At 32.6% G+C, this 17,541-nt stretch overlaps 1 protein-coding gene across 6 annotated transcripts in view; it reads left to right on the top strand.

The window, feature by feature from the left end:
* The window catches only part of Rpap2 (RNA polymerase II associated protein 2), a 119,350-nt gene that overhangs the window by 3,894 nt on the left and 97,915 nt on the right, over nucleotides 1-17,541 (top strand). For 5 of the 6 annotated variants that reach the window (XR_007104013.1, XM_047518474.1, XM_047518461.1 and 2 more), the window contains 5 exons: nucleotides 814-928; nucleotides 2,696-2,794; nucleotides 2,992-3,057; nucleotides 4,970-5,058; nucleotides 16,892-16,927. Coding sequence is in view for 5 of the 6 variants with exons in the window: in XM_047518474.1 (XP_047374430.1) it covers nucleotides 814-928; nucleotides 2,696-2,794; nucleotides 2,992-3,057; nucleotides 4,970-5,058; nucleotides 16,892-16,927 (405 nt within the window). In the remaining variant the exon portion in view is untranslated. The remainder of the gene's footprint in view (nucleotides 1-813; nucleotides 929-2,695; nucleotides 2,795-2,991; nucleotides 3,058-4,969; nucleotides 5,059-16,891; nucleotides 16,928-17,541) is intronic. The other variant, XM_047518490.1, reaches the window with a different exon arrangement.

Raw genomic sequence — 17,541 nt, 5'->3', positions numbered from 1 at the left:
CACTAGGAAGATTGATCTCCTCGGTTCTATGACAGTGACTCTCAACCCTATTGAACTGTAAGATTATCTTGGCAATAATCACGTCCCATTTTCAGGGATTCTGATTTAATTAGCCTGCAGTGGGAACTGAGCAGTATCTTGTCTTTAAAAAAAAAAAAAATCTCCACATGTGTAGCTGGAACTGAGAATCACTGTTGATAGGGCTATCTTTTGATTAAATAGTCTCTGTTTTTATATTCTGTAATATATGGGGTCCATCAAAGGCTGACAGAGCCCAGCTGGTAGCAAGAACAAGCCCTCTCAGGTAGACTTTCCTTTACCCAAACCACACATTTATATCAATATAGTTATTTAACAAGACCTCACAACAAAAGTAGTTTTTTGCAGATGTGATTGTTCTTTCAAATTGGGCTTTCAGTTAATTTTTGAAACTTGACGCAAACACAAATTTCTACTTAAAAATTATCTACTTTCTAGTGTCATCTGATATTTGACTCTTTATCAGAAAACAAACTTTTTTTTTTTTTAAAGGTACTTGTGGGATAGAGTGTACCTTAAAATTGATAGAGTATGAACTAACAGGCAGAAAGAAATTCACCTTCTCTTTAGTAGTCTCTAAGTGCTTCCTTTTTGCTCTTTACCCTGGAAATAGTCCTTATGGCTGACTTCTGTGTATGTGGTGCAACAAGTAGCTTGTTTCCTTTTTGAAAAGTAACAGTATTAATATAAACTGGCAAAAGAGATTAGTGTTGGATTTTAAAACATGAAATATTGTAAACAAAACTTATGAGATTAACTTCATTAATTTTTCAGGAAAACAGAACTTGAAGCAGCTGTGAAAAAGAAGATTGAGTTTGAGAGAAAAGCTCTACATATTGTTGAACAACTTTTAGAAGAGAATATTACAGAAGAATTCCTAATGGAATGTGTATGTGTTAAGTAAACCAATTATTTATAGTATTAACATCTTCAAATCTGTACAAAATGACACTTTGCATTGTTGAAATCTTTAAATTTGTCAGTCGTTAAATACAGGTAATGTACTTTATAATTCATGCATCTTTAAATAATCAACAGTGCTAATATTATGCAATGATTTTAAAATGCATTAATGAAAAATAGTATCAAGATTACTGTAGTTAAAATAATGTATACTTTAAAGTTACTAAAAGAATGAATATGAAATTTTCTCACCACAAAGAAATAAATATGTGAGATGATGGATGTGTTATAATCTAATTTGTTCATTCTACAATGTATATGCATTCTGAAACATTGTATCCCATAAGTGTGTACGATTACTATTTGTCAATTAAAAATAAAACATTTAAGAAAAGAAAAAGAACATTTTGCCCCTTAGTTTTAGTTCTTTTAACCAGTCTGCTGATATCACTTGATTTTTTTCTTCAGTTTAACTAGCAATCACAATGTCAGTTTTCTAATATTGTTTTTTGTGCTATTTTAAGTAACAGATTATTTTTGTGAATGTAATTCATTTTGATATTTTTAAAACCTGAAATATAGGGCTGGGGTTGTGGCTTAGTGGTAGAATGCTTGGAGGTGCTGAGTTCGAGCCTCAGCACTACATAAAAATAAATAGAAAAAAGCTATCATGTCCATCTACAACTAAAAATATTTTTTTAAAAACCTAAAGTATAGGTCATTTATAACTTAAAATTGTAATCTGCATTAAATTTTTAAAATAGCTTTATTAAAAATTTTAATGGAAATTTTATGTCCTCATAATCTATAGTGAAAACATTTTAAGTTTCTGTTATAGAAGTAATTTTTAGTGTGATTCAGGGATCTTTCCAAAACAAGAATATGAACCTGACAGTATTTAAGTTATTATAGGTAACTACATCAAAATTTACACACATGATCATGCTAAACAAAGACAAACCAGAAATGCTTCATTTGAGACAAAAAGCATATCACTGTCAGACTGTCTCAATCCCTGTAAAAACAACTTGTTCAAAAAGATCACAAAGAGCCAGACATGTGTCTCAAGCCTGTAATCACAGCTAAAATTTAGAATGTTGAGGTAGGGCAAAGCCAACTTGAGCAAATTTAAAAAAAAAAAAAAAAAAAAAAAGGTGGGGGGGTGCTGGGGATGTAGCTCAGTGGTAGAGCACTCCTGGTTTCAATCCCTAGTACTGAAAAAAATTTTTTTCAAAGTTACAAAATAAGAATTAAAATTACTTAAGCATGAATATGTCAAGGAAAATTTTTGGTGTTAGCTTATTAACCATTATATTTTTTTTCAAAAGCAGGAAGATTTGCACAAAAATTTGTTCAGGAGTCACATAGTTTACCTACCTTAGAAATAGATAAAATTACATATTTCTAGTACTTCATGTGGTTTACTTTTTGAATAGTACTTGCTTAAAAGATACTTTGTTTAGTTTTGGTATAGCACCACTTCTTTCTCCTACCTCAATTATTTTATCAACTGTATAATCTACAAAGATGCCTAGTCTGCTGTGGTGGAAGTTTTTATTTTTAATAATAACTAATATTTTTTGAGTGTTTACTATAAATACTCTTGAGTGCTTTTTATTTTCTCCTCTAATTTCAGACTTTGAGACAGGTAATATTGTTAGTCCTGTATTTTCAGATTAGATTGATGAGTAAAAATCAATAAATTATGTTTTCCACTAACCTGGAAGAAAATGCCCCTCTCATTTCATTATAGGGGAAGTTCATCACACCTGCTCACTATAGTGATGTCGTGGATGAGCGTTCTATTATCAAACTCTGTGGTTATCCTTTATGTCAGAAGAAGTTGGGAATTGTAAGTAACATTTTAAAAATTCTAGCTTCTGTCTGATTTTTAGCAAAATGTTCTGGAAAGAAAAGGAAGTTAAATCTGAGGTCATGAACTAATGTCATGGGTTAGCTGAAAATATGATATGTAGATAACTTTAACTTGTAAGAGAAGTTCATGTTAATTACTCAGATTCTTTGTAAGCTATACTTTCTTTTCTTTAGGTACCAAAACAGAAATATAAAATTTCTACCAAAACCAATAAAGTCTATGATATTACTGAAAGAAAGGTAAGTTCAAAGACTATTTTCAATGTGGTAGTTAATTCTTTTTATGATTTAAGTAGAATTTAAAAATAACTTTAAAATCTTGCCTGTTAGAAAATAACCTTGTTAAAAGTTTGTAAATATTTCAGTCAAGGCACTAAAACAATTCCTTGCTTAAGCTTGACTTAAGACTTAAACATATATTGGCACAAATTATATACAGATTGTGTACAATAAAACTACATATTAGCACAAATTAAGGTAAGTAAATCGTGGATCAGAATAGAGAACCAGTAGACTCAGCACAAATGTGGACACTTGACATATGGCAGTGGGAGATTAGTGAAAAAAGAACAGCTCTTTCAAGAAATAGTACTGACAATTATCTAGATTTAAAAAAAAAAAAAAAAAAGTCAACCCCTATATACAAAGTGAGTAGAATAAAGACTTAAATGTGAAAGGTGTACATGTGAAGACATTATGGGAGAATGTAAAGTGGGGATAGAATTTCTTAAGAAGATTGAAAAAATTACAGATCATAGAGGAAAAACAATTTTTTTTTTACATTAAAAGTAATTTTTTTTTCCATCAGAGGTTTCCAAAAAGTGAAAAGATAAGCCACATATAAGAAGTTATATTTCCCACATATAACTGACCACAGATTCACATCCAGAATGTATAAGCTATAAGAAAAAGGGAGGCAAAGTTAATGGAAAACTTTTGGACAATGAACTTAAATGGCTGTTGAACATATGAAAAGATGCTCGATTTTTTTAGTTATTAGGGAAGGAGCAAATAGCACATTGAATCACATTTTTATAATCCCCAAAGTAGCAAAATTATAAAAATCTGATAATATTAGAAATCTTGGTTGCTTGTAGTAATAAAAATTTGGTATTTATCTAGTAATGTTGACTTTTCAGCTAGACAAGCTCTCATCACTGAGTTACATCCCTACCAGCTTTGCACTTTCTTTATTACCAAGTCTTTCTATTCCTTTGTTCATACCTTAAAGAAATTTTTGCCCATAGGCACCAGTATAATATATATGTATGAGATTGTTCATAATTGGAAAAACAAAATGTGGCATGTGCATACAATGGGATATTATTCAGCTTTAAAAAGGAAATAAAGTCTGACACATGCTATGATATGAATGAACCTCGAGAATGTTATGCCAAGTGAAATAAACCAGCACAAAAGGAAATATTATGATTCCTTTTGGGTACCTAGAGTAATAAAATTCACAGAGACAGGAAGCAGAATGTTGATCAATAAATGGAGAATTAGTATTTAATGCATATAAAGTTTGGTTTTGTAAGATGAAAAAACAGTGCTGGTGATGGTTGTACAACAATATGAACTGTACACTTAAAATGGATAAGATGGCAAATTTTATGTTGTATTTTACCGCAGTTAATATTTATTATAAAAACATTAACATTGAACTACTTATAAAAAATTAGAAACAATTGTCTATAAACAATAATGTTTAATATACTAACAATGGAATCTAAAATATAGCGAAGATGAATAAATTATAATTACATGAATAAATGTTAAAAATATGATTTTGAACTGAAGATGAGAATATATAACAGCATGATACTGCATGATTCCACTTAAAGTGTTATAAAGAGGCATAACTGAATATTTTATGGGGATACGTATGTAGGTGGTAAAACTAGAGAAAACAAGGGAATGATTAACATCAAATTAGGATAGGTTTTACCTTTGGGGAATGTAGAGGGCAATGGGAAGGGGCCATAGAAACCTTCAAAGGCACTCTACCTTATTTCTTACCTTAGATGGGTATTAGAAGATTAATGGGCTTTTGTTTTAGTCTTTGAATTATACATTTTTGTCTTATACTCTTGTGTATATAGGTTACATTTCATAATAAGGAAAATAACTAGTTTTAAAATGTCATTTTCAGTCTTTTTGCAGCAATTTTTGTTATAAAGCATCTAAGTTTTTTGAAGCACAAATTCCCAAAACTCCAATATGGGTTCGAGAAGAAGAGAGGTAATTTAAATCATTGTATATGCACATTTGTTCATATATTTATTAATTTCTGCTTTTTGAGATAAGCTGCAAGTAGATCTGGTTTTCTCTAGAGTGTTAAGATTTTATATGCTTTAACTGTGAAATGGTTATATTTTGAGCATAGTTATTAAAATTTCAACTTAAAATCAGAAAATTTATACATGCAAATGTTATTTTTTTGCTATTTTAACTTTAATCACAAAATTAGAACTTTAACTGGCTTCTGCTGTGCCAGAAAGGTCTATGAATCCTGTTAATATAATAATTCTGAATTAAGAATATTATATTTCTTCAGAAGATACTAGGTTTTATTGTTAGGAAACTATGTACTAAGGTTAAAAATTTTTTACTAATTCATTTTTTTAAAATACTTTTCTAGTTGTTGATGGACCTTTATATATATATATATATATATATATATTACTGAGAATCGAACCCAGTTCCTCACACATGCTATGCAAGCACTTTGTCACTAAGCCACAACCCCAGCCCTACTAATTCATTTAATCTATGTCAAAATTAATATGCTATTTCATAAATTTAAAGAAAGCTCATTAAAGTCACTTATGCAAGAAAGTTTATGATCAATGCAAGAGTTTTACCTCTTGATAAATACTTAGACACTTGCAGTATTTTACTAGGTGATGAATATTGAGAGTGAAATGGCATTATATAACAAAGGTAACAAAGATTATTATGGTAATTAACCTGTTGTCTAGAAAGTCCAAACGAAGGCTTAATGGGATAAATAATATTCCAAATAACTCATATTTGGGAGAGAATATTGCAACAATAAAAGGAAGTATAATTTGTGATAAGATAGCAAAGACCTATGCTAAATAAGTATAGTAAGTATAATGAGATGAAATTTACTGAAGAATTTTGTCCCTCCTCCAAAAGAAAAATCCTTAATGTCTCATCTTTCAAGTCTCAGCTGATGAAATTGATATGACACCACTCTAAATTCAACTAGCATCATTTGTAGTTATGACAGTACCCTTAATGGCAGACACCTTTGCCTGCCAGTCCAATCCTCTGTGACTTAGAATATATAAAACATACCACCCTTTGACCTTAATTGAATTGAACATAATAAAGACTAAATTGTTCATCATTTCAGCACCAGCCTTCAGCTTTTCTTGTTTAAAGGATAAAACATTGTGGTATTGTCTTGAAATAAGGAGTATACATGTCACTGTTTTTCCTGTTTTAATTTCTTTCAATTTAATTTCTTATCCATGGTTTCACTTTCTGTTCTTTCAGTTATCCATGGTCTACTGCAGTCTGAAAACATTAAGTGGAAAATTCCAGAAATAAACAATTCATAAGTTTTAAATTATATACCATCCTAAGTAGCGGGTAAAAATCTCACACCTTTTTGTTTCCTTCTGCCCATAACATGAATCATCTCTTTTCCAGAATATCCACACTATATACACTACTTGTCTCTTGGTCACTTGGTAGCTATATAGGAAAAAACACAGTATGTATAAGATTTGATACTGTACATGGTTTCATGCATCTGAGAGAGGGGGGGCGCCTGAAATAATTTCTCCATAGTTAGGGGGGATTGTGTATTTATTGGGGGAAAACAGGTAATATTAGGCAAGTAGTAAGAAGCCAGGCAGTGTTTGGTATATCCTCAGTCAAGTACAGTCAAGTACTGGGGAGCCATTTAAGGTTTTTGACCAAAACTTAATCTCGGGTTAGTATACAAGATAAAGAAAAATCACATTTGAAGATCTTAAAGAATCCTTAGATTTAATCCAACCTCTTCCATTAAACAAGCTCAGAAAGATTAAGTGTATTTAAGAGTGATAGATTCCGAATGAAGCCAAGACTATATTCATTATATTCCACTTGATTAGAAGAATGAAAATCTTACACATTTTTCCCATTGCGTATAGGGTAACTATAACCCTTAATTTTGTGTAGCCCTTGTCAGTTTTATAGCCATGCCAGTATTTTTCTATCTGACGCATCAGCATTACCTTAATTTCTGAATTCTTTGGGAAAGAAATTATGCCAGTGTTATTTAATGAATCCACCAGAGGTCACTGTTTTTTCAGAGACTGTTTTTTTTTTTTTAAATGTGTGCCAAGTATCAAAGTTCTAGAAGTTGGTATTTTAAAAAGCTTGTCTAACTATTGCACACGTAAGTTTTACAGAAAAGAGATATTTTAAAGTCTTTTCACATACGGTAAGAATCAGTCTTTTAAAGGGAAAATATGACTTACTTTAAATGGTAGCACTTAGTATTTAATGCAGATATTTTTATCGACTTACAGTGAGTCATCATAATAAGAACTGCATCATAGGAATAATTTTAATAGTTTTAAGAGTAAAATTTTAAATCCACTCGAAGAATTAGATATTATTGTAATGACTTGTAAACTTTTAGATCACTATAATAATTATATTTTATAGCACGTTGTAATATATGCATGTAAGTGAAAAAAAGGTTTATGAAACACCTGTTATTTTCTACTCTTTTACTTTTGTAAAATGTTGTTAGCAGCTTATTTAATTGATTGGTCTTGATGTGTAGCTTTAAGAGCCCTGTTGTGTTATATCTAGCTCATGTTTTTAGTTTTTTAACTATAAGAAAGGAGCTTATCAGCACTAGACCTCAGTTTCCTCATTTGTAAAGTAGAAAGTTGCATTTAGTCTCTTAGTTCCTTTTAATTCCAATGCTTTAAATTTCTAGGTCAGTTGTGTCTTTAGTTACTGCAGCTATAATTGATGGTTTCTAGATAAGGAAATGCCTAACCTGAAAAAATGAAGAAAATTAAAATTATCAGGATGAGAGAAATTTTATTACTACCTCGTGACAAAGTCTGATTTAAAAATTTAATGTAAAATTTACTAGCTTTAATAATTTGAACTCTTTAGTTTACTATAAAGAGTGATAAGGAGTTGGATCAAAGTTTTTAAATTACAGGGGGAAAAGGGGGATATTTTAGAGAATGTCCTGAACAATGTGAAGTTGTCCTCGTTAGGGACTCCTTGATTTTACATTTGGAAATCAAATTGACCCAATTTGATTTTTCTTACATTATCGTGAATGCTAGTTTAAGTTTATATATCTTAAAATATGAAAACCTAGTAGTGCCCCTTAAAATTTATAAGGTAATTAACTTTATACCATAGTGAGTTCATTATCTGATGGATACAACTGTATGTGATTTAAGAATGGTTTAGACAAATTAATAAATTCTAGCACCACACTTTTTATCAAGACTTTGAAGTCAAAAGGAGCCTTGGAGGCTTTTTAGTCCTTCATTTTAAGGTTTGAAAAAATATCTGGAGTATATCTCTTTAAGTCACAGAGAACAACAGTGCATCTCACAAAATGTCTCCTAATTCCCTATTAGAGACAAAACATTGACCTAGAATGATTTGAGTCATAATGCAATATAACGAGACCCACATTGTGAGTTAGAAATATTTTTACCCACTTGGTGACCAGAAACAGACCACATATAGTTTTGATGCTCTAAGACAGTATGCTCATTTAGATAGGCATATGGTTGCATTTATAAATCCTCTTAGGTTAAATGTAGATTCTAACAAGTCTTTTGAAGGAGGGAATTATGAACTAAAATCTACAACCTAAGAACAAAGGACAAATTTTGAAAAGCAAATTATAATTTTAAAGATAAAATGGGGGTAAACGTTTAATGCTGACAGAGCTAAAGGCGCCATCATGTGGCCCAGAGTAGGGGATTTTCACACATCATTTCTTGGCAATAAACAGTACAATCTCAGAGGTGCGGAAGCCAAAAACCTCTGCAGAACAACTTTTATAACCTCTTCCTGAACAGCCAGCTACCTCTGTTGCTCAGTTTATAAAATAAAAGCTTTGTGAACAGATTTTAATGTGTCTAAAATATAATTGAAAAGTTCTACCACAGAGGAGAATTGTAGCCTACTGCTTCTCTTCGTTTATATGTAAGATGCATATTTGTATTATATATACATATATACATGCACACACATGCACATGTACACAAAGCATAAATTAGTTTTACTTTACTAAAGTTTAATCATCTAATTTATGTCTTAGTGAAAATAAGATGAAAATATTTATGAAGAAACATTTTGAAGGTATTCCTTTTTAAAAAAAAAAAAAAATTTTTTTTTTAGTTGTAAATGGACAACATGCCTTTATTTTATCTGTTTATTTCTACGTGGTGCTGAGGATCAAACCCAGTGCCTCACTTGTGGGAGGCAAGCCCTCTGCCACTGAATATATTCTTAAACTCGGATGGTTATTTATTTTCGTTTTTCAAATCAGCTTCCAGAGCTGACTCCAGGGTAGAGTAAACTGTGAAGAAGGGAATAGAAGATACTTAGCATAAAGAGAAAAAGCAATTTTAATAAACAAAAAATTTGAATGTTAACCCAAGAATAGAAAATGAAGCAGTGTAACTTTCTACCTCATTCTTTTTAAAATAGCACATAGCAAAAATAAGTTTTATAGTGAACCTTTCTTTCATCTCATACCTGAATAAATTCAAATCTAGTTTGTTATAATGCCAGGTATCATTCTTCATTTTATAGATTGGGAACCAGAAAGAGAGTATTAGAGTATTTATGTCACACATAAAACAGTTAACATCTAGAAACAAGGTTGAGTGTAGTTCTCTTTATCTGAAGTCAGAAAATTTAAAGATCAGTATACTGAGTTCCTACTAGAGGGATTAAACAAAGGAGGTATCCTGACAACTTTTGGGGGGTCTTTTTTCTGACATTAGTAGCAACATGGCAGTGGATAGAACTTAGATTGAAATCAGGTCTAAGTCTGAATATAGATTTATTACTGTTAACTCTATGATCTTAAGGAAGTCAGGTAACCTCTCAAACCTTTTTCCTCATCTGTAAAAGTTGTAAGTAGTATAACAATTATGTAAAATAATGTGTGAACCACCTAAGAGTTAGTTGGAAAGATGAAAAAGTGCTGGAGATAAATGGTGGTAATAGTTGTAAATAATGTAAATGTAAATGTAAATGCACTGAATTGTACACCTAAAAATATACTAAATGGTAAATCTAAAGAATGTATATTTTACTACCATTGTGTGTGTGTGTGCACACTGCAGATCGAACCCAGGGTCCGGCACATGCTCTACCACAGTTATACCCCTTATCCCTTTAACACACACACACACACACAAAACCCCACCTAGTGTCTAGTAGGTATTAACTATATAACTGTATGTTAAAATTTCTCCTGCCTTTAGAGATTGAATTTTAGTTCTCAAAAAATATCAAGTGGAAGAAAGGGGATTGCTTGAGTCTAGGATTTCAAGGCCATTCTGGTCAACATAGTAAGATCCTGTCTCCTAAAAAATTCAAGTTATATAGCTAGGAATTTCTTATAAAATTATTTTAAATTGTATTACTGATTTACAACAATGATTACATTGTAATTACCCCTTGATTCACTTGGACTTCATTCTTATTTGGAACTCTCCTGCCTTCAAGATCTTGAAGTAAGAGCTTCCCGTCTCTGACCACAACCTTTATCTCCTCTATAGCTATCAGTCTGCTTTGTAACCTCATTTTGACCTCCTGTCTCCCCGGCTCTATTCTGGGTTGACAAACCCTTTTATATGTGTTTCTTGAGTTCTACAATTAGCAGATACAGTGTTGTCCTCTCAGATAATCCCAGATTCTCCTTTCTTCTGCTATGTCCACTTGCCAGGCTGCCATCATCCTTTTTTTTCAGTACTTAGGTTGCTAAATGTTATTGGGGAGAGTTCTCAACTAAAACCTCTAATACTTCAAATAAGTTATTTTATTTAATGATGTTCTCACAGCATCCTTGGGGAAATATGTTACACATTTTATGGGTGGCAGAACTGAGACTCACAGAGGTGTAGTGACTCACTCAAGTAGTCATGGCTGATATGATGTAGATTTGGGTTAAACCCTGATCTTCTTGGCACCAAAGGCTGTACTTCTGCTTTCCTTTGACCCTGTTTGCAACTATGTGCTCAAATTTTTTCCCTTTGTTTCTTTTTGATTATCTGGTGCATTCAGATGTTTTCTGTTCTCCATAAACCTTTAACCCAACCTATAGTAGATAATTTGACATACTACTTTCCTGAAGCAATTGAAGGCATCCAACAGAATCTCTTTCAGCATTGTTTTCTTCACATGCATTCTCACTTCTTTGTATCCTTATTGCTAATACAATACCCTCCTTTTTGTTACTGATTCCATTCTCTCTCCAAGATCTTGCTTTATGATTTATTTCTATTTTTCCTCATTTAAGATCTCCTTTCATATTGATTCTCACCCCCCACTTCAGAAAAGAAAAGAAACTGAAAAATATCCAGTCCTATATCAGTTGGTGATCTTAGCAAGAGCCATTTCAGAGGAGTAATGAGAACAGACCGTAGAAGACAGAGGGTTGATTACTAGATAAGAGACATGGAATTGAAAATGATGAGTATAAACTTCCCTAAAGAAAGCTTGTAATGAATAGGCTAGTGGCATGGAATGACTCTAATAGCATCATGTTATATACATATATAAATGTACCAAAGGAAATATCTCCTTTATAGAAAAAAAGAAAAGGGCTAGTGGACTGTTTGATTGAAGGACAGGGTTGGGTTTTGTTTGTTTTTTAAGAGATAGGGTATATGTAAGCATAATTATGTTTCGAAAAAGAAAAAAAAAATAGTATGTGGATAATATCCCTGAGTGAGAGTTCTAGGATTGTCTCTATCTATCTGTATAAGCCCAATTTATATGATTCCTCTCGGAAACTTTCTTGATTGGTTCAACAGGAAGTTTTTCCTTCATCTCTAATTTCCTGTAACAATTCATGTATCTCATACTCTCTTGAATTATATAATCAAAGTGTTATTTTTCTTGATTGTTACAAAAGTTTATTTAATAAAAAGTTTAAAATGAAAACGTACATGATCCAATTTTTAACATAGAAAAACAGACCCTTTAGAGAAGGAATATGGAGTTCTCTGAACAGTAGTTATTTATATTCAGTCCTAAGTTTCTTATATGGTGATACTATTTCCTTGTATTACCACCATTCCAGTTCTCTTACCTACAAGTTGCCATCTTCACACATTCATCTATCACAAAACGTAAAGGAATCAAATATCCAGACTATTCCCTGGACATGTCTACCACTGTTTTATTTCAATGATAAGTTATTTTCTATAAATTTTTTCAGCTTGAGAGGCTAAACTTTGTGGTCAACAGTGTAATTATTATGAGTTTTATTGTCTGGGTTTGATTCCTGGCATCATCACTTACTAACTGTAATTTCGGACAAATGACATTGTTTTTTATACTTGGTTTCCTTAATCTCTTACGTGGGGATGACAGTAGTAGCTGCCTCATTATTATGAGGATTAATATTTGGAAAGCTCTGAGAACATGTATTTTTCTCCAAAGCATGTAGAGCTTTGGAAAGCTCTTAGAACATATATTTCTCTCCTACTAAATCATAAGATCCTTAAGAATAGGAACCTATTTCTATTAGCATACCCAGCATAGTTCATACTTACAGTTCAGAATTTGATTTTGGAAGGAATTTGTCAAATGGTGAATAGTCTGTGTTGGGCATGGTAACTTGTGTCTATAATCCCAGCAATTTGGGAGGCTAAGGCAGGAGACTCACAAGTTGGAGGCCAGCCTGGGCAACAAAATGAGACCCTCATCTCAAAAAATCTCTATTTGTAAGTTAGCCATAAGGTGTGAGAATCCCATTAAATACTGTATGTATGTGTATTTTTTTTTTTCTTTCTTTCTTTTTTGGTACCAGGAATTGTTAACCCCGGGGCACTTAACCACTGAGTCACATCCCCAGCCCTATTTTCATTTTTTATTTTAAGACAAGGTCTTGCTAAGGGCCTGACTAAATTGCTGAGGCTGGCTTTGAACTTGAGATCCTCCTGCCTCAGTCTCCCAAGCCTCTGGGATTATAGGCATGCACCACTGTACCTGGCTTCTACACATATTTTCTTCCCTACAGTAGTCCTCCCTGTAGGACTAAATGTTAGGTAGCTGCATGGTGCTGAACCTTAATAATTTCAGTGAGAATGGCTATAGTGATGTAAGATAGGAAGAGTAAGAGAACTGGAAATAGAATTGGGAAGTAGTCAACAGATAGTAAAGCACTCTTGTGAATATTAGCATAATATTTAGGCCCCAAAAGCCCTTAGTAGAAGTTATAAATATCCCTGAAGTAGTCAAGGCTAGTCACTGTCCAAGCAATGTAATTTTTTTTTTTTTTTAGTGTCCTCAAAGTCTAAGGTACTTCAGAGATTAGAGTTTTAATGAGTAGAAAGCAGTAAACAGGGTAATTGGAATACTTAGGGAAAGATCTACCAATATTGGCTAAGGGGCAAAGGAAGAAGAAAAATCACTTTCAGGCATCTCAGTGCCCATTGGTTTTAATTTTTTAATTTCAGTCTTAGGGATTCCTGAACTGCAAAACAAAATTAAAAAAACAAAACAAAACAAAAAACTCCAGAGCGGATATGGCTTCATCCTGTATGCCTCCTGATATATGTGGTGGGAAGGATCCCTTAGTCAGCAGTGCTTTTCACAACTGATGAGATTGACAAGAGATCCCATTCTGCAGTACCCAGTTTGGGGACTGAACAAAAGATGAATGTATTATCTATGTGATATTGTTGATACTGTGTAGAAAAATACTTTCAACTCTGATTTTTTTTTTTTTTTTTTTTTTGCGGTGCTGGGGATTGAACCCAGGGCCTTATACTTACAAGGCAAGCACTCTACCAACTGAGCTATATCCCCAGCCCTCAACTCTGATATTTTTGACTGTCAGCCTTGAAATGTCATAATTCAAGAGTTCTGATCCCATCTATTTGTTTAACTTGACTTTCTAATTGAAAGTTTTGTTATATCACCACCTTTAATGAACCTCTATTTTGAGTCTTTCAATCCGTTTTGTGTTCAGAATATTAGCTTCTCTGCAGTGTGCATCTAAGCCCTTATGTTTCTTTCTTTATTTTATTTTTATTGTAAACAAATGGGTTATAGTTTGTTTCTCTGTACATGAAGTAGAGGTATACCATTTGTGTAAATATACATTTACATAGGGTAGTGGTGCTTTGATTCATTGTTATCCCCCCCCGTTTCTTTCTTTCTTTCTTTTTTTTTTTTTTTTAATTTGTTGTGCAGTCTTTAGAAGATACTTTGGGGTGATGGAGATGTAGCTCGGTGGTAGAAAACTTGCCTACCATGCATAAGGCCCTGACTTTAACTCCTAGAAGAAAGCATAGGATCAACACTCCAACATATAGGCATAGCAATGACTTTCTTAGTAGGACCCCTAATGCTCAGGAAATAATGCCAAGAATTATTAAATGGAACTGCATCAAATTAAAAAGCTTCTGCACAGCAAAGGAAACAAGAATGTGAAGAGAAAACAGAGTGGGAGAAAATCTTTGCTAGCTACTCTTCTATCAGAGGATTAACATCTAGAATATATAAAGAACTCAAAAAACTTAACACCAAAACCACAAACAACCCAGTTAATAAATGGACAAATGAACTAAACAAACACTTTTCAGAAGAAATGCAAATGGCCAGGAAATATATGAAAAAATGTTCAGCATCATTAGGAGTTAGGGAAAGGTGAATCAAAACTACATTGAGATTTCACGTCAGAATGGCAGCCATCAAGAACACAAATGAGAAAACATTTGGCCTTTGGTTTTTTGTAATTGGCTTATTTCGCTTAGCATGATATTCTCCAACTCCATCCATTTACCTGCAAATGCCATAATTTCATTCTTCTTTAAGACTGAGTAATATTCCATTGTGTATATATACCATATTTTCTTGATCCATTCATGTGTTGAAGGGCATCTAGGTTGGTTTCATAGTTTACCTATTGTGAATTGAGCTGCTATAAACATTGATGTGGCTGTATCACTGTAGTATGCTGATTTTAAGTCCTTTGGGGGGGTAGCTAGGGAAGAATGGAGGAACTTTGATTTGGGCAGAAGGGAGGGAGGGGAGGGGTTAGGAGTGGGGTGGGAAGGATGGAGGAATGAGACAGACATTATTACATTAGGTACATGTATGATTGCACAAACAGTGTGACTGCAATATGTACAGCCAGAGAAATAAGAAATTGTGCTCCATTTCTGTGTAATGAGTTGAAATGGCATTCTACTGTCATGTATAACTAATTAGAACAAATTTTTTAAAATTTAAAAATTAAAAAATACAAAGGGGGCTGCAATTGTAACTCAGCGGTAGAGTGCTTGCCTACCTTGTGTAAGGCATTGGGTTCACCCTCAGTACCACATAAAAGTAAAGTAATTTTTTTTAAAAAAGGTATTTAAAAAATTTTTTTTAAAAAAAGAATAAATGCTGGAGAGAATGTGAAGAAAAAGGAACACTTTAATGCTATTGGTATTGTAAATTAGTACAGCCACTGTGGAAATCAGTATGGAGGCTTCTCAGAAGACTAGTAATGGAACACCATATGACCCAGCTATACCACTTCTTGGTATTTATCCTAAAGAATTAAAGCCAGCATACTATAGTGTTACATGCATACCCATGTTTATAGCAGAACAGTTCACAATAGCCAACCTGTCCATCAAAGAATGAATAAAGAAAATATGGCATATGTACACAATGGAATTTTATTCAGCCATAAAGAAAAATAAAATTGTCATTTGCAGGAAATGGCTGGAACTCAAGACCATTAAGCAAAATAAGCCAAATTCAAAAGATCAAGGGTTGTATGTTTTCTCTCATATGTGAAAACTAAAGAAGAAAAAGGAAAAGGTGCAAGGTTGGGCCTCCTGAAAATCAAAAGGAGATCAATAGAATAAAGGAAAGAGACCAGAGGAGTAAGGAGGGAAAAGAAAGGGAAAATTTGGGGGAATGATATTAGCCAAATTGTATCGTGTGCATGTACGAGTATGTAACAACAAATCCCACCATTATGTACAACTAGAAAAAAAAGAAGGCTGTTTTTCTGAGTCTCTTCAGAAGTATTTTATAGATATTTCCTTTTCTAATGAATTTATTTGCTGTGTTTGCTCCTCGTTAGCCTTATAAAGAGCTTTTTTTCTCCCTTTTTAATACCTATAATGGCCAAATATGATTTCTGGTGTTGCACAGCCATTTTTTTTCCTGAAAGTTAAATTAAATTACTTGATCTATGTAGTTCATACAGTGTAACTGCATCTTGGAAATTAAAGCAATGTCTTAATGACTATAGAAGGGATATACAGAATTATGAACATAGTCCTCTGCCCTCAAGGAGCTGGTAGCCTAGTTAAATCAGAATTAAGCATATGAAAAGTAAAACATAGATAATAGTTCTGGTAGTAGGCCATAAAGAAGTATATGATATGTTAATTGTACAGACAGTGACAACTCTGTAATTTACAGAATAGAGAGATTTGCTTTTGTCCAGGTTAGTAAAGGAAATTTGAACTTAGTACTGAAAAAAAAATGTTGGATAAAAGACTAACTCAGATTTCTTTCTTTCTTTCTTTCTTTTTTTTTTTTTTTTGTTTATTTGTTTATTTGTTTTTGTTTTTTGAGGTACTGGGGATTGAACTCAGGGCCTTGTGCATGTGAGATAAGCACTTGAACAACTGAGCTATATCCCCAGCCTAACTCAGATTTCTTGTTGAAGAGTTTCATAGTACTTTGTTCTTTTTTCTTAAATAAACGAACTCTTCTAATTGTATTTTTTACCTAATGTGCTTAAAATAAACTCTTGAAAGTGTTTGACTTGTCAGTTGCCTTCAATTTTTTATTTTTATGTTTTTGTCAGGCATCCTGTTTTTCAGCTGCTGAAGGAAGGACAAAGGTATGGTTAAATCAGTATCACTTACATTCTCTATAGTGATCATGTTAATAGAAACGTTAGGAGTGAACCAGGTGATATGAGCTCTTGGACTTCCTGTGCTGATACATTTTAAGTATCCTATTCTAGCTCACACAAAAAAATATTTGACATGTTCAGCTTTTTTATTTAGTGATGGTAAGATGATGTGTTTGATCTCTGATTTATTGTACAGCTGAGGAGGTCTAATTGAACCTGTTGAAATATGAGACAAACACAGCCTGTATCTCAGATACTGAGTTTGTCAGCTAGATTGTACTAATTAGATTCATTGAAAGAATTTTATGATTTATAGGATCAAGGCATCTATGTATCAGTTTTTAATTATTTGAAAGCATTAGTATAACTTCCGGGCTGTGATTTTTTTTTTCCCCCTTAAGCCCTCCATAGTATTGCTTGTCCAACCATGAACATCTCTCAAAACATATTCTATAACTCTCAGAATAAAGGTTCCTGGTTTTAGTCACAACCTTAGTCACATAGTATTGAGCACAAGTAAGATATTTATTGGTATGTATCTTTATAGCTTCAAACTAGTCTAGAAAAAATTTAATTGCCTTAAAATTCCATGAGAAAGT

The sequence above is a fragment of the Sciurus carolinensis genome, chromosome 1 (genome assembly GCF_902686445.1).
Source record: "Sciurus carolinensis chromosome 1, mSciCar1.2, whole genome shotgun sequence".
Classification (NCBI taxonomy): domain Eukaryota; kingdom Metazoa; phylum Chordata; class Mammalia; order Rodentia; family Sciuridae; genus Sciurus; species Sciurus carolinensis.
The sequence above is the reverse complement of the archived record's forward strand: the minus strand, read 5'-3'. Positions and strand labels throughout refer to the sequence as shown.